The sequence below is a fragment of the Ictidomys tridecemlineatus genome, chromosome 11 (assembly GCF_052094955.1).
Source record: "Ictidomys tridecemlineatus isolate mIctTri1 chromosome 11, mIctTri1.hap1, whole genome shotgun sequence".
Lineage (NCBI taxonomy): Eukaryota > Metazoa > Chordata > Mammalia > Rodentia > Sciuridae > Ictidomys > Ictidomys tridecemlineatus.
The window spans coordinates 68,095,598-68,122,826 of NC_135487.1; the positions used below are offsets into that span (position 1 = coordinate 68,095,598).

Genomic DNA, 27,229 nt, shown 5'->3' on the forward strand with positions numbered 1-27,229 from the left:
GGAATTAGTGTGCAGGAAACAAAACCACACAATAAGCTATACTTCAGTCTCTATAAGCTTTCTATCAAGTCAATTTCATCCTCTCCTTAATATAGGTTTAATAGGCTGGGACCAAATGCTGAAGAGAACATGAACTTCTGACATGGTCTTAACGCTGCTGAAAGACATTGAGCCTGGGTTTGTGACAGGGTTAAGCCATAAGTCCACTGCTATGGAGGCTCTGCCTGCAGGAAATTCCAAGTCCATCTTCGCATTTAAAACAGCCTTTTTTCTTTCACCTCATCCATTCCTGCTGCTGTCAGCCAATGCTGGGATCTCTAAGGAGGGGGTGGTAACCATCCTGAGACTCAAGGCTGGTCAGTGGAAGCTCTGTGACCAGTTTCCAATACACTTCATCTGCACCTATGATTTCTTCTCTCCAGGTTAGAAAGCAGGAAGAAGGACCCATCAGTCCTGAGGGTGTTGATCTAACCTCTTTCGCCCTAGAGGTGCAGTGGGCCTGTTTTGCCCTTGTATATAGTCCGCCATGCACAGTCTTTCACTAGGTAGAGGGGTTGTACAAAACACAGCATCTGCTGGTTGTTGGCAGAGACTTGCTGGCAGATTTAAGTGTTAACATCCTGCTTTTTATTAACAGCATTACTCTTCTAAAGAGACATGAGGAGTTCACAAGTTTATCTGCCTGAATGTGAAATTCTACAAAGAAAGTGAGTAGCCCAGTTTTCCCTCTTCTGACAATCAAAGTCAGTGCAGCTTCAGGGCTATTTCTAGAAGCTGCCAAACTGGTTTCTTTCTCAGGCCTTTTGCACTTGCTGCTGTCAGCTCTGCCTAGATGGAGCTTTCCCAGGTCACAGCAGTGGGCTCAGACTTCACTGTGCTTGGGTTTCTATTCCAGGGTCACATCAGCAGAGAAACCTGTCAGGGCCACCCTGTCTAAAGTAGCTTCACTACCCCCCCCCCACTACCATACCCCACTAATTTCTTTCTCTGTCTTCTTTCTCATTGAAGATCTTAACAGTATTTGATGTTATATTCTAATTTATTTATGGTTAACCCACACTAGAATGTGAGCTCATGAAGACTTTGTCTTGTTTAACACTTTATTCCCAGGGTCTAAACAGGGCTTGGCCCATAGCATCCCTCAGTTAGTGTTACTTGAATGAATGAATAGGAATGGAAGCCAAATACCTCAATTTCTAGCGTAACATCTGCTTGCCTTCCCGTCAGCTTTAATTTACCCTTTTATGCTTCCTCCCATTTTGCTGACAGGGACAATAGATGGATAGCTCTTTCCTTTCAAACACCTTGTGTTGAAGCAGGAATCCTTCATTTAAAGGTACATGAGTTATAAAAATGTAGTATTCATGGAAAACATAAAGAGAAAGATTTATTGCACTGTTTGTGGGAGTATAGATTAATGAGATTCACTGGAGAACAATTTATAAATACCTAATAAAATTGTAGAACAGGTATTTTCTTGACCTACTAATTCTAAATAATACAGTTCATAAAAATAGCTTATGAATGCTTGGAGAAGAATATAGAAGGAAGCTCATTATAGCATTGTTTTAGTGACAAAAAATTAGAAATAGTCCATGAAATATCAATAATTCACACAGCTACAATACAGTGTGGAATACAATGTAATCTTACATAGTCACCAAAGAGAATTATATACATAGAATTATAGATATAGATATGTGTCTATAGTGACATGAAAAAAATTACTATATTCTCAAGTTTAAAAAGCAAGCTGGAAAACTATCATAAACAGTAAGAACATATTTCTATATAAAAATGATCATTGTGTGCATTGGTAGTATGCACACCCCCACAACTCCCAACATACACATGCACACTCATGCACACATACCCACATACACATACACACACACACACAAAATTTATATTGGAGGCAAAATGTCTGCAAAATGGTGCATCAAGCTGTTAGTAGTGGTTTTGAATCTCTAAATAGAGAGCTGAGAAGGACTTCCACTTTCTAAATCATAAGTTTTGTAATATCTACATTTTAACAATGAGCAAATGACATTCACAATAACAAAAACAATAAAGATGTTAGACTTCATTTAAATTCTGGAGCCAAAGTACTTCAATATTTATAAAACTATTTAAAATTCTGAGCTCTAGTCCCAGTGTTTATATGAACAAATGCTGTTACCTCTGTAGTTTTATTTATTCTTGATCCATAAGATGGAATACTTGCCTGTCTACTGCTTAGGGTTACTGAGTGACTAAATCAACTTCATGGAAAACATTTAAAAACCACTAAGTAAATTCCAAGCAATTTTGTGTATATAGTTTAAGCTCTTTGTTAGCATTACTAATTAATTTATCCCTAAGAATACACTCTGTTACAACTCTTACAGATGAGGAAACTGTGGTGTAAAAACATTAATTTTTTTTCCTAGAAAGCAGAACTAGATTCAAACTCTCCATCTTTAAGCCCTTGTTCCATCTCCCATATTCCCCAGAAAGCAGGTAGGTGCAAAGGCCCTACAGACTATAAACCTGTTCAGGACCATAGTAAGTGGCAGTGACACATTGCTTTGAACTATAAAATAAAGTAAAACTGTACTGAAAAAAATTATGTTTCTTATCTTGCAAAGTGTGTTGGTCCATTATTACCAAAACAAATCAATCATTTTAATTATGTGCAGATGATATGCTTTGAGGCACCCCAAACCAGAAACCAAAACAGTTTAGGAAAACCTTTTCATAATATTCAGATGATGATGAAGAATATAGAAAAAGTGAGGGAGAGGGCTGAAGAAGATGGAGAAAAGGGAAGGGGATGAAAGAGGAGGAAGAAAGAAAATGTAGGTTTTGATAAAACAAGCATGCCTTTATTGGAAGAAAATTAAACTTCTAGAAAAAAAAGCAGAAATTTGTTTACTAAACTGCAAAACGGATACTTTATCCTCAAGAAATTTGTCAAAGTTTGCTTATTACAGTCATGCCACCATTATACATATCAAGGTATACCAACCTGGGGAAAGGACCACATGTTCTACCAGGTCCACACAACACAATACCAAATTGCTACTCTTACCATGAAGTCAGTGGGTGGGTGGACTTCAATCCCCTAAGCTTTAGGCAAGCAGCTAATTTTAGTCTAGTATTACAAAGTTCTCTCAAATTCCCAGTTCCAGCGTTCTAGTAGGATAATACACAATTCAGGAAAGTGTCTGTTGATCATAAAACACTGCCAAGATGATTTCAAATGTAAGTTGCCCCAAGTGTTAAAAAAAAGTTACCTTAAAGATGCTTCAACTTTGTAAGGGATCAGTAGAGAACTACCAGTCACATTGCCCCACTTAAAGTCAGAAATATTCTGCCTAGTTTTCATGCACTGGAGCATTCCAGTCCTCTCAACGAGTCTCAAAACACAAAACTGTGGAACCCTACACAATTTTTATTTGCATGATGCTGCAGTGACAGCTCCTGTGCCCAATTCAGACACCCTGATGGCATGCCACTCAAAACTAGTAAAACTTGCCATCAGAATAATTCTAGAAAGCACTTCTTACCTCTCATTTATAGCTACTTATACCGCTCTGCTTTTCTTTATGTCTTCTCTACGAAGCATTCTCTAAAATATTTTCAGGCAAGACTTCATTCCAAGCTTCCTCGGTGTGCTATAATATTGGAAGCACAGTTTGTAGGTCACTGTAAGAGGTCAGCAAGAAGTCCCCTGGTGTTAATAGCTTGAGTAATACTGCTTTCTCCTTCAGACCATACCATTAAATTGTTTTCATTACCCACAGAGGGATTATTGTGTTAGAGCAAATGAGATCTCACACAAATTCAAACTGGCTAACTTCAACCTAATAAAATAGTTTATTCCTAATAACTAAAAGAATGAGACAATGACAAAAATTTGCAAAGAATTTTCTTATGATATACAGGCAGAAGACAAAAAAAAATGTACTTAACAGATGGATCCTAATAGAACAAAACAGTGCAACTTCAAAGTGCAATCTGGAAATTTAGGGTGAGGGGGTCCACTCTACGGTTTATATTAAGGCTGGAGTTAGGTATTGAGGTTTTAGAAAGAGCTTATATCTTATGTTCCCTGGGAATAGCAGAGATTCCACTTTGGGCCTATTTCACTGGGATTCTTTCATTTCTAAACCACCGTTTTCTTTAGTTAACTGAATTTAAAAGTCAGAAACTGAATCCATGCTCTTGCTGTTCTCCTCATGCCTAGTGTGTCTCCAACTCCTGAGGCTTCTGTCCTTTTATTGTCTTTTAGGTGCACTCTTCTTTGCCTCTCTCACTGCCATCACAGTTACTCTTGCCTCTCACATGCTTCTGCCTGGGAGGAGGGCATTCAGAACAACTCTGTCATTACTCCAGAGTACACCTGCCAGGACACTACCAGCAGAACATTGAATTAGAAACTGGTGTGTGTGTGTGTGTGTGTGTGTGTGTGTGTGTGTGTGCATGTGTGTGCATGTGTGTGTGTGGTGGGGGAGGCTCATGCATGTTAAATATGTTGCCCAGTGATCTTGACAAGAAAGAGTCACATCACCTCCTACAGATACATTTCTACAATGTCAACTTTCCAAATCCAAATGCCAGTCAGAGCCCATCAGCAGGCCCAGGAAGCAAACTTTCCTTTGATGAGGAGGGATCAGGAGTCCCAGGTCTAGCAGACCTGGCTGACCAGGACCTGGATGTCTGCTTCCTGTCCTAGTCCCACTAATTAGAATCTCCAGGACAACCTGATGCTGGGCCTCCCAGGGGCTCACTGTCCTTCCAAATGATATGTCCACTTATCCTGATTCCCATCCTGGCCCATGTGAAGGGCCAGGCCCCATCACCTGCAGTTTCCTTGATGCTGACATCCGACTACTGATTGCCAGGTGCCCTTCAGCACCTGATTGTTAGGAAATACATTTCATTCTCCCTGACTCTCATTCCCAGATCCCCATGCTTTCTTGGTGGCTCCTAGACACATTCTAGGGTACATGTTATTGTGCTTTGTCATCTAGGAGCTGCCACTTTACATTGATCAGTTGTCATGCTCCAGGCAGGCACAGCCTCTAGGAATCTGCCCAGAGAGAGCCGGTCCCTCCCCTCCACTGAATTATCTGGCAATTCTGATTAAGCCTGCCAGAGACTCTGGCCTTTCCACTGCTGCAGAATCACAGTGGCAGCCAGAAACGGCGCTGTCCATCTCAATGGCCATCTTCAATCTGTACTACTTCCTTTATCTAAAATGTAGGCCCTGCCATGACCTTTGACCCTTTTTTGCTGTCCTGGAGTATTAAAAGAGCTCCACCAAGGGGCCCCTCAGATTTTCAGGCACTCCTTTCCTCTATCTTGAGGGACTGGCCAGAGATCTTTCTGGGAAACTCAGAGCCCAGAGATGCCGAGGACTTTACTTCCCGTGGAGAAATGCACACTGTGTTTTTTGCATCTGGTCTCACACTTCCCTTGGAAAGGGGTTCTCCTTCCACTACCAGGGGTTCTCCGCTCCCTGGTGAATACAGGATGTCCATTAGTATGTCCCAATAAATCTCCAGGGACCTTATGAGAACAAAGACTCTCTGATGCAGCCTCAAGCCCTAGCCTACCCTCCATTCTTTTATCCAAAGTTGCCTCTGGCCCATGAACCCCATGGGCTCAGCTAGTTCATTTGTGTCCTCTGAACCTCCAGGACCTAGTTATGTCAGTCTCTAAGTCATCCAAGATGGCTGCCCTGTCCAGAGGCCCTGAGCCTCTTGGGGCTGTCTGTAAGTCCCCAGATCCTGGAGCCTAGCCCTAGAGGCTCGGTAGGTTCTGCAGAGCCAGATCTCAGTAAGGTTCTCAGTTTAGAAATCTCCATCCTTCTCTGCCACTTCCCACCAGTCACAACCCCTCTACATCATAATCACTAGATCCCCCTAGACCAAGGCCAACCAACCCCTTAACATGTGGAGCGGAATAAGGCCTGACTCTCTCATGTATCTCATTCCGGGCTTTATAGGAATCCAAGAAAGCTTTCAACTTTTGAACCTTCAGACTGTCCCTGATGGTCCCTGAGGCCAGTCACTTTCCCTTCCACTTGGCAGAAGTCCAGAACCCAGTGGTTGGTTCTTGGCATTGTCCATATGGACCACATTCAGAAAGACTCCCTGAGGCAGGAGGCCCTGCATTCAGAGGCCAGCAAAGAAAAGGCAGGAAAGGTTACACAAACGCTACCCTCCTAAATAGTCAGTTGCCTCTGCCACATGTTCTTCAGCATCTAGACCCTCAAAAGCAAACTCCTTAGGGCATCTCTGGGACCCAGAGCCTTCAACAGCATAAGAAGCCCTAGGAGTAAGAGCTTGGAACATTTCCTAGGGAGCAAGACACTGACCTGCCAGGGCAGGAACTGCCCATGTTGTACAAAAAGTCCCATTGGACTTTGCTTCAGGTGAACTCAGTCACAAGGAGGACGAGTTTGGATATTACATGTATATCATAAGCCTTGTCTCGAACCTGATAGGAAGGCTCAGAACAGATACAGAGTGAGAACAGACTGTCCTCTGACTCATTGGTGAGTCTAGTTACACGCATGCTCAGAAACACAGAAATTCCAAGTGGAGCCCTAGGAGTACCAGTTGAGTGCAGGATTCCTCAGCCACACAGTGCTGGATGCCACTTGTCAGGGCTCCAGGCTGTTGGTAATGAAACTTGGTCTGAAAAAAGTGTATATCAGCCCTGGAGAAGACAAGAACCCTCTAAGAAAATACTTCTCTAAATTGAGGTTGATCATAAGATAACATACACAGCTGGCCCTCCTAATCCTGGGGAACTACTTTAATGAGAGCTAAGTCTCCTCTAGTGCCACGGACCCTAGTAGGGTTGGTCCTGGTCTGGCATAGGCCAAGAGGCTCCTCTCAGCCACAAGGGCCTCATGGGCTGGGCCCAGTCACAAGATGTCAGCACCCACAAGAGCTAAACCTTGGTCCCCCAATTCTAGTCCTAACTTTTCCAAAGAAATCTCATTTCATGCTTTAGGGTCACTCACAAAAGCCAATTCTAGTCCCAGGATAATTAGGTTTTCTACCCAGAACTGCCCCACCCCCACGCCCAGCTCATAAAATGATGGTCCCTGGTAAGATCCAGGACACAGGGGCTATCTGCTAGGAAACAATCATGACATGGTGTCCAGAATCAGTAAGACAGGTCCTTAGTGATGTTGAGCCTGTCCCCACAGTAAAAGTCAGCACAAGGACTGGGGTTCTGGAAGCTGCTCAGGGCAGAAGAGCCCTGATGGGAAGAGTCCTGCCTCTCACCAACTGCACAGCTCTCCAATTTCCTGAATGGCGCTGCTAAGAGGTGGGCTCCAGCACTGTGAGGGTAGCCCAGCTCTCTCTGGTCAGGCAGTGGGGTTGGAATGGAGGCTTGGCCACAGTTTGATGTCTGAACTGGGGCAGGTTTCCATCTCTGAGCCTCTGTTTCCTCATATTCGAAATGGTGGCAACAGGGCTTCCCTACAGAGCTGTCAAGAGGATTAGAAAGCACCATGTGGTGCTTGATTCAATAAAAATCCTCTTTTTTCCTGATAAGGTTGTTATTAGAAATGAGACAATCAAAAGACAGTAGAATGAATCGAACATTACTTTCCTATGTTCATGACCAGTGTAACTCCACATGGTGTACAACCTCAAGAATGGGAAGTTATGGAAGTTACTCTGTGTATGTATACTATGTCGAAATACATTCTACTGTCATATACAAATAAAAAGAACAAATAAAAAATAAAAAAGAAATAAATGAGACAATCATACATACAAATGCCTGACAATTCAAGGTGCTCAATAAATGTCAATTCTGTTCTACCTTCTCTTTCTTTGTCCCTTTGTTCTTGTGATCAGACTCTTCATTAACTGTTGGTTCCTACCCCATTTGTCACCAATACATGTGTTTGTTAGTTCATTATATAAGCACTTGTTGAGTACCTACTGTGTGCCAGGGATTTCAGATATAGAAACAGATAGTCACAGTCTTATCTGACAGGCTCACAGTCTCATAAGAGATGTAGACATTTAGCAAAGATAATTTAATTGAATTTAGCAAAAATTATTTATTTTATTACAAATTATAACAAAACAAGTTAAATACTTTGCATATATAGATAGTGCACTATAGAAGCATTGGATAATTAATTCTGCCTGAGGGAATCCAAGAAAATATGGAGACAGGAGAATTTTCAGTTGGATATTGAAGGAAGGACATGCGTTTGCCATACTTAAAAAAAACAATTGAGAGGAGCATGACGCAGTCATTGCACATCTGCAGAACTGTAACAAGTTTGGTGTGACAGGAGCTGCATGTGTGTGAAGGGGAAAATGGGGAGAAGTGGTGTGGGGACAGAAATAGGAAAGGGGCCTTGAATTCCAGCTAAGGAATTGGAGCTTCATCTACTTTACAAGAGGAGACATGAAAAGATCAGGGTTCACTCTGCTTTTTAGGAAGATGCCTCAGTTGGTAGTATGAGGACTGGAACAAGAAAGCCTGGAGGAAGTAATCCAGATCCAGACAAAGGTCTTAAGGATGCATGGCAGGATCTGACGATATAGATTTGGTGAGCAAGATGACGTGACCAAGCTTTCCTATTTGGAAGCCAAGGCAGATGGGGCATCCTCTGCAGAGATCCAAAGCAACACAAGAAACAAGATTATAGGGTGGGTAAAAGGTGGGATGCCTGTAGCACATCCAGATGTGCCTGCAACAGGCAGCAGGAAAGAAGGAGCTGGATACCATGTGAGAGTCCAAGGATGGAGACATTCCCTCCAGAGGCACTCACGGGGATGTGTTGGCTCAAGCCTCAAGAGGGAGGAAGATCGCCTTGAAAGCACTTGGAAAGCTGAGGAGAGGGGCAAAGGGAACTTCAGGGATGGCCAGAAATGGAGGAGACTGGACAAGCAACAGAAAAGGAGCAGGAGGAGACAGAAAGCATCAAAGGGTCACATGAAGCAGCAGTCACACCACAGGGAAGTCAAATTAGGCAGCTAAATGTGGCAACGGAGGCTTAATTAAGAAGTGTTGTTAGAGCGGTAGAGTAAGAAGCCAGCTTGTCACAGTTTGACGTCTTAGGAAAATAAGATAATGAAGGGTAAAAACTCTGGTAATGATGGCAAGGAGACAGGACAGTAATTAGAAGAGGAGATAATGTCAGAGGTTGGACTCTACTGGTTAAACACACAGGAGAGCAGGCTTCAGGCTCCCCAGCTCCTGGATGGAAGTAATGGGTTCCAGCAGAAAAGTAGAAAGTAAGGACAGGGGGTAGGAAGGTCCATGCCAGATGAAGGAAGGGAGGGTGTCAAGGCCAGCTGGGAGGTGAGAGAGGACACAGCTCAGAGTCCTTAAGGAAAGTGGCAGCTTGATGAGTCCAATCTAGTTCTTGTCTGTCCTCTGCTTCTGACTCTCAGTATCCACAATAGAATCCAACTTCTGTGTTTCTCTGGTTTCTACCATCTACTTTGGGGATCTCTGCCTCCTGCCAAGTTTCCAGAGGATTCCAAGAAGCTCACACTCTACTGACCTGCTCCCTGTCTGCTCCCTGCAGCCCCTGATGGGCCTCCCTGGCTGGCGGTCTCTCTGGTATACGCTGTGCTGCTGCTGGCAGAGGCTCCTTCCTGCAGGGGTTTCTATGAGAACCAGCTCTGCCTGTCTCTGGCACCTGAGCTGCTGACCACTGTAGGGCCCTGGGCCTCTCCCACGAGTCTCCTATATCATTCTTTCTTCCACCTACCTCTCACCTTTCTAAAACTCTGCTTTGTGCTTTTCAGACCCCACCTTCATGTTAACCCATCAATACCCATCAAGATCCTACAGAGTTTTCCATTGTAATGTGGGGCAGTTTCACTAGGGCCTGAAGATTGGTCACAGACCTACTTAATTCGGTCTGCATGATCTTTTAACAACACTTGAAATCTGAATGTCATTGCATAGGACATGATCTATCTAATTGGCCATAGGTACCACCCCTCACTGCATTATGCCCACCTCAGGTCCAATTTGTATACTCATGTATCTTCCTGGTCTTTGTTCTTCCTTTGGCAAAAAAAAAAAAAAAAAAAAAAAAAGTCCACACTATCTTGGAATTCAAGGCTTTCCATTCTCTGACTCCAGGATGCCTCTACAACTTAATTGTCATTGCTACTTAGTTCTTTACTCCAGAAACAGTCTGTGCTGCCCAATAATAACCCATGGCCTGGCATGACCTCCCTTGATCGGTGGATGCCTGTCTCCTGCCCTGCCACTCCTCCTGTCTTCAAGGCCTTGTTCTCGTCTCTTGTTTCCTCTGCTAAGATCTAGTATATATCCTATCTCCTCAGGAAAGCCTACAAAAGCCATCCAAATTGTTTTGTTTGCCTGGATCCCCTCACTTGGCCATTGCATACATTTGTTTGTTCCTTTAGTTATCTTTTGGGGAGCCATCTCATTTTCTCAGATAAGCTCATAAACAGGGTTCCTTATAAGTCAGGCATAAGAAAAAGCCACATAGAGCAGACCTGCCTGTGTGTGCTCTGTCACAAGACACAACTTGCTGACTCACAAGCCTTGGTCATCTCCCGACAGCCATAAACCACCAGAGCAAGTACAGAGTCAAAATCCCTTCAGGGTGGAGGCCATGTCTTAGAGTTATCTACTGCCTAAAACCTAGGAGGGAGTCAATAAATGTATATGATGAAGGAAAAAAAAAAGCAGAAATCTCTTGTTGAGAAAATATAAAGAAAAAAATAGACCTACAGTTGGGTGGTAACCTGTCTGATCTGATAAAAACAGATAACCTTTGTGTTATATCACTACTACTCAGACATCTAAGAGCAGGTATATTTCTCCAAGACAAGAAGGTAGAACTCACTAGAAACAGCAAGAACTAGGAAACCCAGGACTCTGGCCAAAGCTAGCAACGATTTACAAGGTGAACTTGGTCAAATCTCTCAACTGATATTAATTCCTCAAGGCAATGGGATCTTTCCTGCACACACTCCACAGGTCTCATGATAACAATTTGGTGGTGGCAAAGGAGAGCAAGTGTCTGGGCTGGAGGGACAACTGTCAGAGCAGGAGGAAGGGCTGCTTGCCTGTGGTGTCCTCATAGCTTAGACTTCCTGATTCTCCTTCCCTTTACCCAGCGTCCATGTTGAACCCCAGGTCCATGAGAGGCTTTCATTCTAGAAAACACCTCTCACTCTGGATTCCTGCTGAACATTTTTTGCCTAAGCTACACACTGAATGCAGAAGTCTCCAGTTAAAATTTTCAAAGTATAAACAATTCTAACATGAATTTGATAAAATTCCATAGGTCAGAATACACCATAATATTCTAGATGTTAGGTGAGCCTGCTGATGTGAGACCTGATAATATATTATATTATAGGTAATATATAATATATTATATTACAAATAATAATCACTTTCTCCTTTAGCAGAAATCAAGGCCCTGAGAGAGGGCTTTGCTGAGTTTTAGAATTCTGAGCCTTCTAGGAGGCCAGGTGTTAGTAGGAAGGTTGGATGTGTTTGGGTAATGGAACTTCTCCCCCAAGCATGTTCTTCTCAAAAAAGGTCAAATTGAGGAATGTTTCTGTCCCTTGCACTCAGAAAATACTCAATAATTGTTTGTTCCTGCTGAAGAGGAAGGTCTCAGTTTTCTTAAAAAAAAAAAAAGAAAAGAAAAAGAAAGAAAGAAAGAAAGAAAGAAAGAAAGAAAGAAAGAAAGAAAGAAAGAAAGAAAGAAAGAAAGAAAGAAAGAAAGAAAGAAAAGCAGACTGGGGTTGTGGCTCAGTAGCAGAATCCTTGCCTCGCACATGTGAGGTACTGGGTTTGGTCCTCAGCACCACATAAAAATAAACAAGCAAAATAAAGATATTGTGTCCATGTAGAAATAAAAAATATTTTAAAAAATAAAAAGAAGAAAAGCAAAGGAAAAAAAATGTTTCAAAGAAGGGAACATGGAAGTTGAATAATGCAACAAAACCGGAAGTGCATTTAATGCAACAGAACTTGAGGGTATGTGGAAGAAAGGGAAGAAGGCAGAAGGCAGAGCAGTGACAGCACTAGAAACAAGGACAATGGTTTGGAAAAAATGACTTTCAAACTGACTGCAAAGGGAGGCACTAGTAGCAGGGAAATGGGGAAGAAGGACCAATAAAAGCCAGACTGGAGATGACAACAGCCACACATGGTAGAGGGGAAAGAGAGAGAGAGAGAGAGAGAGAGAGAGAGAGAGAGAGAGAGAGAGAGAGAGAGAGAGAAAGAAAAGAAAGATTCCTAACAGTGCTGTGCTAGTGAGAAGAGGCAGTGAGGTGACGATCTGAAAAGGCAGGGTGAAGTAACATGGGACAATGGATTTTTGTTTTTTAAATGTGAAGGTGATTTCCTTCTAACATCAGATATTGAGGTCTTCCCAATCCTCATGACCCAAGGGGAAAGGATATGTCCAAAACTGTGTTGCTGGGGCAGCAGCTGAGAGTCAGTGACATCCACTCATTCACAACTTGCCCAGGAAACAGATGCGTCCCTCCCTGTCGCCACGTCATGATGCAGGAAGGTCACAGTCTGCCACATAGGTTCTCTGAGTAGTTGTTTCAAGACCAGAGAACAGCCCTGGACACAATGTACTAAGTAATGATGCCACAAAGGCTTCACTCTGAAAAGATTTACTCTTTCTCTGACTGATATAACTCTGCAAAGTGATAAGAGAGGCCCTGCATGCCAACAGTTGGCTCACAGCACAAGGCAAAAATTTGAGCTCATTTTTTTTTTCAGCTATGTGTTCAGTAGGGCAAGGTGGCTAACACTGAAAGCAGACTTCTGTGCTGTGGAGGTACTACAAGAATCTACATGAAAGCTGAAAACAAATGTCTCAGAATTCCCAGGTTCCCTGGTTAGCTTCCCCTGCCTCCTGGTTAAGCATGTGTGTCTATGTGCATGTGTGTGCATAAGCACACATGTTTGTTTGTTTGTTCCTTCCTTCTTCCTTCCTTTCCTTCCTTCCTCTCTCCTTTTCTATCCAATAGGGCAAACACAATTCACTGATTGAAGGCCATGAACAATGACAAAAGGCCTAGGTTCTGGTCCCAGTTCTTTGCAGACTCAGGGCAAATTTTTTAATCCTAGCAAAGGAAATAAAGGCAGTTGACTAACAAGGCACCCTGGTAGGATTTGTCTGCAAGATGGGGACAATTTCATACAAGGAATGTCCAGTATATCTACACACAGATGCTGGTGCTGTACTATAGGACTTGAATCAAGCAAATTATTGGTGATCAAGGTCTTATTTACAATGTTTTATTCATAAATGTTGCAAAAGTGAAATGAATTATTAATGCAAGATCATCTGTCAGAGACAGTAATCATTAACAGAATTTCATGGGGGAGAAGGTAGTTCAGAGGAACTAGCAATGCAAGCGCAAAGCTTCTCAGTTTTGTGGTGACTATGCGCTCAAATTGGTCTGGGTTTCTGGAGACGAAACTGGTACCATTTGCCAGCTGTTAGGCAGCCTCTGCAAAGTACACCTGATTAGCTTTCCTTTGGCTATCTGTCTATATTACAAAATCTGCCATTGGGATGACACCAACAGTAGACCTTTCCTCACTGTCTCCAAGGTACTCGGTAACATTACCAGAAATAAAAGAGTACTCGGCTTGAATAGGCCAAAGCTCTTCAGAATCAAAGTCGAAGAAGAGTAGCTAATATTTACTTAGTACTTACTGTGTACTTAGTACTTACTCTATACTGTATGCTTTATGCATATTATCTCACTGAATCCTCAAAACCTCATCATGCCAGGGGCTGGGGTTGTGGCTCAGTGGTAGAGCGCTTGCCTAGCATGTGTGATGTAACTCTGCACAGTGATAAGAGAGGCCCTTGCATGCCAATAGTTGGCTCACAGCACAAGGCAAAACTTCGATTCTCAGCACCACATACAAATAAATAAAATAAAGGTCCATCAACAACAAAAAAATATTAAAAATCAAACATGCCAAACGTGCTAATATTATTCCCATTTTACAGACAGAAAAAAGAAATCTCAGAGAGGTTAGGTAAATTGCTTGAGGGGGGGTCACACAACTTGGAAGTGACAAAGTCAGGATTTAAATCTACTTCCCTCCCTGACTCCAAAGCTCATACTCTTACAGTCTACTTTCATAAGTACAAAATTTATGGAGTATGACGAGTATGGAGTTGTTGGTCCCCTGGAGGTGTTATAACCATCACTACCATTTTTCAAAATCTTTAGAACAAATCAAGAGTGAGTTAAATGTTGGAAGAGAATTATAGGAATAAACTAGAAATAACTAGAATTCAGGGGAGATATAAGTTATGAACCCCATGACTTGAGTCTGGGTCATTCTAGCCCCATTACTTGTAAGAGGCCATTAATTGACTGTGAAAAGTGGGGTCCTGGAGCCAATAAACTTGAATTTGAACCTTGGGCAAGATCAAGACACTGAACCTCTTTGGGCCTCAGTTTGCTCATCTGGTAATGATAATAGAACCTCCCTCATACAGTGGGCATGAATATTAGATGGAATAAAACACATAAGTGAATATAAAACACACAATGGATATGAAATTTCAGTGTTTGTACCAGTGTGAGTCTAGGGCCAAGACATGGAAGTCCACTCAAGCTTTCCTGTCTGCAAGCGAAATCTGCACAGAGTTATCATGAGGGTTAAGTGAAACAAAATGCTTAAAGCTAGGAACATGCTGACTTCGTAATAAGTGGCACCCAACCCTGGTCCTTTCATTTCTCCTTCCCAAGACAGTTGCATCTCTTGCCCTTCTGAGACCTTGGTTCCTCATACTGAAAACAGGAAACCCACCCATTCCCTTCCACTCTCTACCTCACCAGCATGTCCCAGCCAGAGCCTGCCACAGGTCAAACTGGAACTGAGGAAACCTGGGTTCTTCTTTGAGTTCCAGCTTTTGAAAAGTCACTTAACTTCCCTAAATTTCAATTTCCTCATTTATCCATTCTATCATGAGCTCAGCAAACATGTGCTAGAGATGGCAGTACATGTTAGGTACACAACGACAGATAAAAAAGGACACTTCCCAACTTCAAAGTGCTCTAGGTAAAAATAAAAGCATGTAAACAATTCAGTGCATTGATTATTGACCATCAATTTAAGTGAAGAGAAGAGAGAAAGAAGTGAGAAGAAAAACAACCTAGTTTCTTGTTTCAACTACTATAATAAAACTTTTCAAAGTCCTATTAACAATAATAATGTTTCATATTTGGTCCTTTTACTGCCCCCAAAAGAAACCGTGACTTTTCAAATGTTCTTGACTATATCCTGTGGCAAGAAATACATTTTTATCATGATGCAGTGTATACATGCACACATGAAAAGAAAGGTTATGAAATGAACTTATACCTATTCAATGCAAGAGATGATGACATTACTTTTTATTTGATGTCATTTAAAAAATGTGTTGGCTAAAAATCCCACTACTTAACTCACTACCACCATCATTTTATTTTTGCCTTTTCATAGTTTCAATTACCTTGTTAATTCCAGTCTGAAAATATTAAATGGAAAATTCCAGAAATAAACAATTTGTAAGCTTTTTATGTGTGACATTCTGATTAGCATGATGTATGTGAGACTTACCACCTGGGATGTGAATTTCCCCTATCCCACCTGACATGTGAATCATCCCTTTGTCCAGCATGTCCACACTATATGTGCTACCTGTCTGTCAGTCACTTAGTCATCGTGGTGACCAAGTCAACTGTCATGATATCACAGTGCTTGTGTTCAAGTAACCCTTATTTAATGTAAAAGAAGCTTCAAAGGACAAGAGTGGTCATGCTAACAATCTGAGTATGCCAAAGAGAGCCAAAGTGAGTTCTTCTATGTGAAAAGATGGATATTTCAACTTAACAAGGAAAGAAAAGAAAAACTTTATGCTGAAGTTGTAAGCTATTGTTGTTAATCTCTTACTCTGCTTAATTTATAAATTAAACTTTATATTTGGTATGCACATGCAGAATAAAACCCTGCATATAGGCTTTGTACCATCCACGGTTTGGGGCATTCACTAGAGGATCTGGAACATACTCCCATGGACAACTTGGGACTAAACAATGCACCATCTGAAAAACATCATCCTGAGAACCAGGAAGGTTTGTGAAAGGCTCCAAAAGTATGGTTCACAAATTCTTCACTCTTTCTTTTCTTTTGTATTTCAAGACATTGCAAAATAGAAGAAAGTCCAGCCCATTTTCTGATCCCTGTGTGCACATTTCACATGATGTGTTGTTTGACAATAGACAAGGTGTGTGTGTGTGTGTGTGTGTGTGTGTGTGTTTAGTAACTGAAGCTAATTAGCCTTGTTGACATGTAAGTAGGATTTCAAAATCTCTGAGGCAGGTCCTCAGTGCCCTTTGAAAAGCAGGATCATATGTCTCTAGTGTCTTTTCAATGAGAACCAATATGCAAGTTTCTTCCTCCCTCTCTCCTTCCCTCCTTCCCTCTCTCTCTTCCTCCTCCTCCTCCTCCTCCTCCTCCTCCTCCTCCTCCTCCTCCTCCTCCTCCTCCTCCTCCTCCTCCTCCTCCTCCTCCTCCTCCTCTTCTTCTTCTTCTTCTTCTTCTTCTTCTTCTTCTCTCTCTCTCTCTCTCTCTCTCTCTCTCTCTCTCTCTCTCCCTCTCTCTCTCTCTTTCTTTCTCCATCTAAAGGACCCTACCACACATTATAACCCAGAAGCCAGCAAGCATTCTGCCTCAGGGCTGCTAAAATGGGAACATAATGCCTACATGCCTTTCCACCCATGCACAGATTTGAAACTCACACCACCATCATCATCACCAACAACCTCAAAGAAAGAGTCTGCTCCCCATCCTGCTGTGTGTGTTCAACAAAATCCTACACTACAAAGGAACACAATGGATTTCTGGTCTACCTCTTTCCTTCCAAAGAGAGCAGACAATAAAACTTCTCTGCTTCACAATTATACTGTTTCCCACTGCGCCATGACAATCATGTGTGTTCATGGACACTTCCTTTTGGTACTACACAAGCTTCAGATGTTTCTACTACCACACTTTTCATTGTGCAGTTTTTCCTACTCAGAATTTCTTTCCTCCTGCTCAAACAAATCCCATTTATCCTCCCTGATTACACCCCAAGCTAAGCAGCTTCCCCAAACCTGACAGCCCCTGCTCATCCTTCCCTCCTTCTCAGAACTGAGATTAAGCCCATTAAATCCATGCAACCCCTTGTTTAGTAGACAGTCAATATGTATTTACTGACTGACTTTCTAACATTTAAAAATAATAGTATTTGTAAGAAACATTAGGATTGCATTTTAAATTACCTTTCCCTACAGGATATATATCAAGGAGTAGTAAGAAAGGTTTGGCACTTTGTCATAAAGATATTTAAAACATGTAATTCTTTTTTAAAATATTTTAGTTTTGGATGGACACAATACCTTTATTTTGTTTATTTAGTTTTTTAATGTGGTTCTGGGGATTGAACCCAGTCCTTCACACATGCTAGGCAAGCACACTCACTACCACTGAGCCACAACCCCAGCCCTCAAATCGTGTAATTCTTAAAGAAATTAATATTAAGCTATTGATATCCATACACCAATATAATGATGGTAGATGTCAATGGTGTTGGTTTTTCTAATATACTATCCTTTGGGAGATGCTCATTTTAGGCAACTAATTTTTATATTTATTAGATAGGGCATCTGGGAACATCTTCCCTAGGAGAATACTGCAGTAGGTGCTCTCGTGGAAAGAGGATCTGCTTGCAGTGTATTTATTGCCTTGATCCACAGTCAATCCATAGACCTGTGTTGGTTGCTGCCCCACAGATTCTCTATCATCCTCTCCCAGCCCTTTCTCTCCGACTTACACCCCCTACCCCTTATACCCTCTCTTTCTTCTCATCCCCATCTTTGATTAATTATGTTTTAATGGGATCATTGAACTTTATAACTTGGAAAGAACTTGAAGATTACTTATTCCATCTCAGATAAGAATATTTAATGCAGAAAAAAAATGATGTTCTTCTGATCACCCTATAGAAAAATGAAAGGGTTGGAGCCAATCCCCAAATCTCTGTTATCCAAAGAAATTCAAGGTCTTAAAAACCTTTAAACTACCTAGCTCAGTTTCATTTCCCCTGTCCCCAAACTTCCCATCTTCCACCAGATCCCTCTGTCTCACCATTGAGGAACTTCCCTAGGCCCTCAACACCAAGCTGTCTTCCCGCTATAACCCAATTCCCCAGTGCTGTTTCATATTAATCCCACTACTTCTCTTATCCTACTTACCTATTTCATTATTTATTCCTGTTTTTCTCTTACCCAACACCACATCTGTCAAAACCACATATCCTTTATTTTAAACTCTTCCATAACTGTTCCAGATAAAGTTACATATGACACTGAAGCTAATGGTTATAACCACCACACGAAGTCCTGTTCTCTCTATCTAGAAGGACAACGACTTTTCAATTTCCTCTTACATGCTGTTTATATTGTGCTGAAAGAAGAAAGTTTTTTCTTTAAGTAAGCAGGCAATTCATCAGGACACAATATCAAGCAAATGATTATGCCTACAAGTTAATCAGGGAACATGCATACCACAGTTCTTTGGCACTACTTATAAATGCCAAACATCACTCTTTACCAAAGATGTCAGTATCATCTCTAATTGAAGCAGGGAAATATTGATGAATGCAAATGTAACTTTTTCTGTTCTTGTCAAGGTTATAAATGGAGAATGAGGTGGTCCAAGCAGAAGACCAGATAAAGAGGACACCAGTTAAAAAGTCCAAATAAAGCAAAACTAGCTGCAGGGTGCAAGTGTGTTCTGGAGGCCAGCTGCACAGAGAGTTAGGGTCCCATCACTAATACTGAAACGACTCTGGGCACACTGCCTAATCTCTGTTCAGTCTCTTCATCTGGTCAATGGGGACAATAAGAGCACCTACCTCACAGGGTTGTCATGAGGACTAAACAAGCTAATATTCATAAAAACACTTAGGACAATGCTAAGAACATATACTAAGCACTATTTAAATGTTTATTAACCCTCTGCTTGAAATTGTGTTGACAACCACACTGGGCATCTGCTGATCTCCAAACCTTATAAGTAGCGTCAGGACTGCAAACATGGTGATGGTTTCCATCCACACCACAGTGCTCTGCATCCTCCAGGATGAATGGAGTCCCTGAAGGTCATTGTACAGTCCCTTCCTTTTGGCACATGGCAGGAATATACAGCTAGACCTCTCAATAATGGTCCCCACTGCAGTAGCCACCACTCATGGTGAGCAAAGATCTCTCTGCCTTAGAAGACAAGATAACCAAAATCACAAAATATTTTATGTGCCCACACATCACAGAATCTACCTGTAGCCGGGACTGGAATTTGAGCAATAGGCTACCCTCAATGGAAACAAAACAAAGGGAAAAGTTCAGAATACTGCATTCATCTTCTTGGGACAGGACTCACTGTTCAAAGCAAAACTCTTCAGAGCTGTCCAAGCTCCCTGTCCTAAGCACCTCCTCCTTTTCTTTCTTAGTTTTACTCTAATCAGGCTCTCAACTATACCAAATTCGATCCTCTCAATGTCACCAAACAACCACCACTCTGCTAAACCCAGTAAGACCATGTCTTCTTCCACCTCTCAGGAGCATTGACTGATAATACAGGTTGAACATGCCTAATCTGAAAATCCCAAACCCATATTACAGCACAATCTGAAACTTTTTGAGCACCAACACATAAAAAGTTTGAAACATTCAAACATTTTGGGTCAGGGACTCTCAGCCTGTACCTGCTTCCCCTGGTTGCTTTCTTCTCTTGGCTTCTAAGCCACCCTAATCTCCTGGAGTTTCTCTGATGGTTGCCCCTTGCTTCTTAACCTCCCTAAACTGGGGTTCCCCAAGGCTCCTCCCTTGACCTTCTTCTCTTCAACATGAACATTCACTTTCATGGTGAGCTGGTGTCGTCTTGTGGCTCAAAGTACCATTTCCTCCCCACCATTAACTCTCAAAGGTATATAAGCCCAGACCCAAATACTGGATTTCTGATTCATATGTTCAACTGCCTACTCACTAGGATTGACCCTCCACTTGGATGTCTAATAGAATACTAAATTGGACATGTCCAAAACCAAACTCCTGCCCTTCCCTCCCAACTTATGTTTTCCCCATCTTAGTTAATGACATTCCCCACCTCCCCTTCTTCCTTCACCTTTGTCATCAGCACACCTATCACTTCTACCTTTAAAAGCTATCCAGGATCTGACCATCATCTCCAACATCCCTCTGGCTGCCGTGATTCTCCCCAGTTTTGAAACACCCTCTCAAACAGTTCTCCTGCTTCTTGCCTTGACCCACAGCATTTTCTAAAAACAGCAGCCAGAGAAACATCACTCAAAAGGAAGTTGGATCATGTCACCCCTTGTTCAAAAGCTTCCAATAGCTTCCCATGTCACTCAGAAATCCCAAAGTCCTTGTAAATACATGGCCCTACATAAGTTGAGAGGCTCCCCTCCTCCCCATCAGCTCTCGGACCCTTGCTCACTCCTCTCCAGCCACACCAGCCTCTTTGCTATCTGGACTCCTGTGTTTACTAGGTCTTCTACCTGGAATTCTTCACCAGTCATCCACGTGGTTTGCTCCCTCATACCTTCCCATCTCTCTCTTTTTTTAAAAAAAAAATGTTCTCATTAGTTACACTTTCACATCTCTGCTTAAAAGCTATCATCTAGGTGTCCCTTAAAATGCTTCTTTAAAATTATAAACTATACTTGCCTAGTACTCTTTATATCTCTTCCCTGACTTATTTTTCCATATGGAACTCATTTTATGGCTGACTTGTTTTGCTTACCTTCATTAGAATAGCTATTTTCACCTTTCCCTATGATAGTATAAACTCCAGGTGGGTTGGGATTCATGTCTGTTCTTTTTCACTGCTGCCTTCTAACTGCCTCATAAGTAGAAACCCTGTGAAAACTTGCTAAATGAATGGGAATAATGGATCACCTGGTTCCTCTTACCTAAGACAGTCATCACTGTCTTCATGAGCTTCATGGGCGTCCTCCGGCGGCTGATGGACCCACTCGTATGCGGAGACAAGACGTTGGTTTTCCTCTTGACGTACATATAGATCCGCAGGTACACCACCACCATGATGAAGAAGGCCACAAGGTTGGACACAGTCCAGAAAATGAGGTAACTCCTGCTGTAAATGGGGGCCAAGGAAGAGCAGGCAGAGATGTTGCAGAGGCAATTCCAGCCCAGTGTGGGGACTGCCCCCATGAAGATGGCGATGGCCCACACAAGCAGAATGAGCAGTGTCACCCTCTTTTTGGTCAGGTTGCTGTGGACTCGCATCCTCATGATTGACATGTGCCTTTCCACGGCAATGACCAGTAAGTTGGTCAGAGAAGCTGTCAAGCTCGTGTCCAAAAGCCCCTGACGGAGAAACCAGCGGTTGACAGTCAAAGTTTTTGAAACTGGGCCAGTGTTAAACATCAGGAATACATAGGCAATTCCAGCAAAGAAATCTGCAGCAGCTAAATTAGCCAACAGGTAGTAGAAGGGGAAATGGAACTTTCTGTTTTTGATCACTGCTGCGATGACCAGAGAATTAGAAAAAAAAATGAACAGGCAGAAAAATGTTCCGACACACAAAACAATCACAAGCTTTGTTCCTGTCCACTCATCGGGAGTGTCAGTGTTGCTCCTATTATAAAAAAAGTCCATGCGTTTGTCATAGTGACACTCATTCATTGTGGAGAAGAGTTGAACATCCTAGAAGAAAAATTTAAAGAGAAAACAAATATCACTCTTTATGAAATTCGTCACTAAGCTACCAAATACCACTGCTAGGTCCTTTCTTCTGGCTAATTCCTATTAATCTTTCATGTATCCATATAAATGTTCCTTCCTCTAATACACTAGTACTCAACCTCCTAACCCAGCATTGAGCTTGCATGTTAGTTATTGGTTTCCCAGGATAGGCTGCAAGCTCAGTGAGGGAGGATTTGTGTTTATTTTGTTCACTATTATAAATAACCTCAGGATCCAGTTGCCCTGCCTGCTTCATGACAGGTAACTGCTGAGTGGCTGGCTGAAGGAATGACTGGATGATCATGGAGGCATCAATGTGAAATGCACTGAGTGCTACAATATCTACTCTGCACTGGAAACAATTACCATACAGCATAAAACATTAATGAATGCTTCCCCATGGTGGTTTCTAGCCCACTTCTTATTTATGGAGCACATTTTTGTTGTTTGTTTGTTTGTTGTTTTTGTGGTGCTGGGGACTGAACCCAGGATCTTGTACATGCGAGGCAAGTGCTTTACCAACTGAGCAATATCCCTAGCCCCTATGAGGGGTGTCGATTAATCAAGGGCAGGTTGGTAATACCAGGCACATTTCTGCCAAGATAATGGGTGATGAGTTATTCATCACGTGACCCAATGACTTCTCAAAGAGATCAAGTTTCTGCCACTTTTGATTCTACTCCAGATCTTCCTCTGACCATATTTTAGTCTCAAGATACAATTACATTTTCTTATTAAGCATGTGGTAGAGGGAAGGAAGCTTGGGTCTCAATACTTTTTCCTTACCTTTTTTGTTTACTTCTTTCTTATAGTTTCCTAATCCAAACTACACTAATGTGAGTTTGTTTACTGGATTTTCCAATTCAGTCACTTCAGGTCAGTCCCCCCACCCTGGTACTCTCCACCAAATAGGTGTGGAGCATGAGACAGACCTCCATGGCAAGACTGAAACCCAGAGTTTGGACAGAAATCCAACTCAGGATGGATGTGAGAACACACCTGCCAAGTAAGGGGAAAGTCCTTGGGGCATGTGTGTGAAATTGGACAGACAGGGAAGACAGAAATGCTCCCGGTACAAGATCTCATTGATCTAAAAGATCAATGAGATTCTGCCAAGGGAGGGATGAGCAAAGGCTCCAAGGACCCCCACTTATCTATGATTGGTGGGGAGAATCAAGAGTTCAGCCTCACAGTGGTCTGGCCATAGCCAGGAAGGGGCCTATCAAAAGGAGACTGGGGTTTAAAGCCAGGAGTCTACCTCTGGGTGGAAGGACGGTGAGATTCCTCCCAAGGAACAAGGCCGCAGCTTATTTACTGGATAGCCAGAGACCCAGTAGGCCCAAGTGCTGAGCCAAGTACTTGTGGGAGTTAAGTGGCTCTAACAGCAGAATGCAGTTGAAGTCTTGGCTTTTAAAGGTTCTGAAAAATCTGGAATCCAATATCACATCCAGAATCAGGATAAGCAGTCCAAATAACAATTTTAAGTTAGAAACGTATCTCAATCTACTTTCTAATTTATATTTTATATGGTATAATGATACTTTTAAATGAGTTAGATACTTGCTTCTCTTTCATGCAAATGGTAGGTAAAATATAATTGTATATGCTTAAACAAACAAGGAGTGGTCTCAAGAGACAAATGGTTATCATGGCTTTCAGTTACAAGAAAGTGGGACTCAGTTTTAATAAAGACAAAACAAAATTGCTTTCTTTGGCAAACACTTGCCAATATTTAACTATACATATCCAGTAACTTCATACAGTAGGCCAATATAGCTATGTTATCTTGTGATAATTTCCCCAAATTAAAAATACAGATGGTATAATTTTAATAGCTTCATAATATTTCCTTATATTAGTATATTATACTTTATTTACTTATCCCTAAATGTTGGACATTAAGGTTGTTCCCATGATTTCACTTTTGTAAACAAAGCTACGTTCTTTTTTTTTTTTTTTGGTACTGGGGATTGAACTTAGAGATAATAGATCACTGAGCCACATCCCCAGCCCTACTTTCATATTTTATTTAGAGTCAGGGTCTCACTGAGTTGCTTAGCCCCACACTGTTGCTGAGGCTGGCTTTGAACTCATGATCCTACTTTCTCAGTCTCCTGAGCTGCTGGGATTATAGGCATGCGACACTGCGCCCAGTCCAAGCTATATTCTTGAGTATTAACCTTTATATGTGTGAGCAATTCTTTCTTTAGAAATAGTCCATAGATTTCAAATTGATATAAGTGTATTTAAAGGTTTGTGAGGCATTTTGCCCAACCTTGCTTGAAAGGGTTCATATTTCTAGTCCCATCAGCAGCATAGGAGAGTTAATAGAGGATACTAATATGCTGAAATTTCATTTAAATATCCAAAGAGAAAAACCATCTTTCAACCATGTTGAACGTATATAAAAATTTAAGACAAACAATGCAAAAACCACCAACTATGATCTGAATGTTTGCAAACTCTCCACCTAATGCATGCTGAAACTTTTATCTCCATTTTGGTAGTACTAATAAATAGGTAGGGCCTTTGGAAGGACTGGGTCATAAGGGCTCAGTCCTTGAAACTAGATTAGTGCCTGTGGCTATAAAAGAGGCCCATTATTTATCTAATACGTAAGTAGATAGACATATAAACAATAGTTTGAATCCCTTTTTTGCCATTCTACCATGAGAAGACACAGCAAGGAGATTCCATCTTTGAAGTAGAGACCAGGCCCTTACCAGACAAAACAAAATTGCTTTCTTTGGCAAACACCTGCTAATATTTAACTATAAATATCCAGTAACTTCATACAGCAGGCCAATATAGCTATATTATCTTGTGATAATTTCCCCAAATTAAAAATACAGATGGTATAATGTGTATTATACCACATGTGCTGGCACCTTGATCTTAGAGTTCTCAGCTGCCAGAAAGTGACCAATAAGTTGCTATTGTTTATAAATTACTTAGTATAAGGTATTTTTGTTATAATGTTAGTAATGCTAACACACCACATGAGAAATTATAACGATACAATTTTCATGTGTCCTTTTACTAATTAAAAATAATTTATGTATTTTATTTTTGCTCTAGATAGGTAGGAGGAACATATTTCAATGTTACATTATCTTTGACTAACTTATCTGAAACATCTCCATTAATATGTCACAAAGATTTTGGAATGCAGATGTTACCAAAAAATACTGTTAAATCTTTTTTTCTGATTTTTCAAAGGGATCTTAGCATTTTAGTTTTGGTTCTTACATTTGGTCAAATTTGTAATTGTATGATGCACTAAAACCTCAATGACTGTTACTTCAAAAATCTTCAAATTCAACTTCTCCTCATCAAAACCAAAATTGTACATTCTTAGACACATTTTAGCAAACTTTGTCCTAAGACGGACAAGTAGTTTGTTGAGAAATCACAGAAGACCCGGATTAACCAGACTCTCAGTAAGCAGTCCCTCCAATAGCCAGCCAGCCCACATTCTACCTTTGAGAGAAACAGGTAATGAGAGTAAGAAAGTTCTTATTGGGAACTGATTTTTTTAAAAATTTCACAGAATTAAAATACTATGCAACAAATAAATACATGCTTACCATGAAGCGGCAATACAAGAAAATGAACACCATTATTTTAATTACAAATACAAATAATCAATGTATATACATAGAGAAACACACATTCAGTTCTGTGTATGTGTTGACCATCTTTTAAAGTTATAGAAAAAGGTAAGGAAAAAAAATCCTAAAATGTAAACAGTTAATTAAGAAACGTGAAATTTTGGATCATAAATTCTTTCCTGTGTTGTTCTTTTCTGTGTTTTCTATAATTAGTAAATAAACAGAATTTTAAACATTAGTTTACAAATTCTGTCTTAGGAGCATCCATTCTGCTCAATGTAGTCTACCTTTATTGTAGAAAAGTAGTTCTGAAAAATGAAATTCCATGTTCAAAGGAAAAGATCAAAGATCTGCCCATGTTCATGATGATATCATGATGTTATCAACACAGCACTTTACAGTTCCAGTAACAATAAAAAGAAACTGGTTTTCTACTTAAAACTTCATATAACCATAAAACTTTTCTTGCTGGCAAGTGAGTATATGAGGACATAACTTTCATCAGTTCTCCTATAAAACATTTCCTTAATCACCCCAGATCTCCCAAAAATTAGTAACTAAAAGTTTTACAATGAGTACTTATGATTTTTTTTTCCTTCCTTGGCCATACGCTACTAAGCCTATGGTCGGTTCTTGCTGACAGTCTCTACTATAGATGATCACATTTTTTAAAGCTGGAATTAACTAAAAACTTTAGTGAGCTTATAACAAAGGACCAATTTATCATCGCTTGACCTCTCTCAAACCCTAAAACATGATTCTGTGATTTAAAACAATTTAATAAGTTATTTCAGTCCTAGCCTAAAAGTTCTCCCCACAAGATACCTTCTCTAACCAGTTCAAAGCAGCCCTGTTGCTTTCTGAGAGTCCTGGTTAAGTTTCCATGCAGCTACCCAGCTGTATGTGTGTTGTCCAGGATTTACTTTGGCATTTGCCCTTATGGTCCAATTCCCACCGCTAGACCACTCTGCTCCCTGCCTATTATGCTCCCTTGGCAGCATCAGTATGTTTAGTGTAAATAAATGAATGATCCTCTGTCCTACTCCATTCCACCCCAAACCCCATTTCAAGTGAAAAGTTTCAGCTAAGTGCTTTGCTGACTAAATGACAATTGGAGAGCTCCCTCACTTACTAACTATGTGTTCTTAGGTGAGTTACTTCATATCTCCACTCTCTTCTGACTTTTAATTACTTTTGTTTGGGTGCTTACTCTGTGCCAGATTAAGCATCTAACCTGGATCATTTCATTTGATCTACCAAAAAAATAATGTAGATACTATTATTACTCCCATTCTGCAGATGAGAAAACCAAAGCACCTGTCAAGGGTCAGACTTCAGGGTAATGGAAAAATTTGTTCAGGCATAAACATATGTTTATGTTAAATTTGTTCCATAAATTTGCATGCTTATCTACAACATTATGCTTTCTTTTCCTACGCAAACAAAACACCCAACAAACCAAGAACTATAGTTAAATTTACATTACAGCATTATTGAAATAGAATGATCTGATCAAGTCATATTCAAAGACTGTCCCACACTATAAAAAAAATAGAAAGGCATTCTTAATAGTCTTTAGTCTTTTTTTTTTCTTTTTAAGTAGTCCTGAGAAGGGTAGAAAAGGCATTTTGCTGAAAATATGCTTCCAACTTCTATGGTGAGTAGAAATGCCATATGGTCAATTACAAGACCACATTAGCCCTGCTAAATCTTACTCTGCCAAATCCCAAGCTGTTTTTTGTTTGTTTGTTTGTTTGCTTTATACTAAAGGTTTAGAAGGTT

At 41.0% G+C, this 27,229-nt stretch overlaps 1 protein-coding gene across 2 annotated transcripts in view; it reads right to left on the minus strand.

The window, feature by feature from the left end:
• Lpar3 (lysophosphatidic acid receptor 3) overlaps window positions 1-27,229 on the minus strand; it is a 74,723-nt gene that overhangs the window by 26,688 nt on the left and 20,806 nt on the right. For both annotated transcript variants that reach the window (XM_005334070.3, XM_078026623.1), the window contains exon 2: window positions 21,041-21,797. In XM_005334070.3, the coding sequence (XP_005334127.1) occupies window positions 21,041-21,776 (736 nt within the window). In that variant the 5' untranslated portion in view covers window positions 21,777-21,797. The remainder of the gene's footprint in view (window positions 1-21,040; window positions 21,798-27,229) is intronic.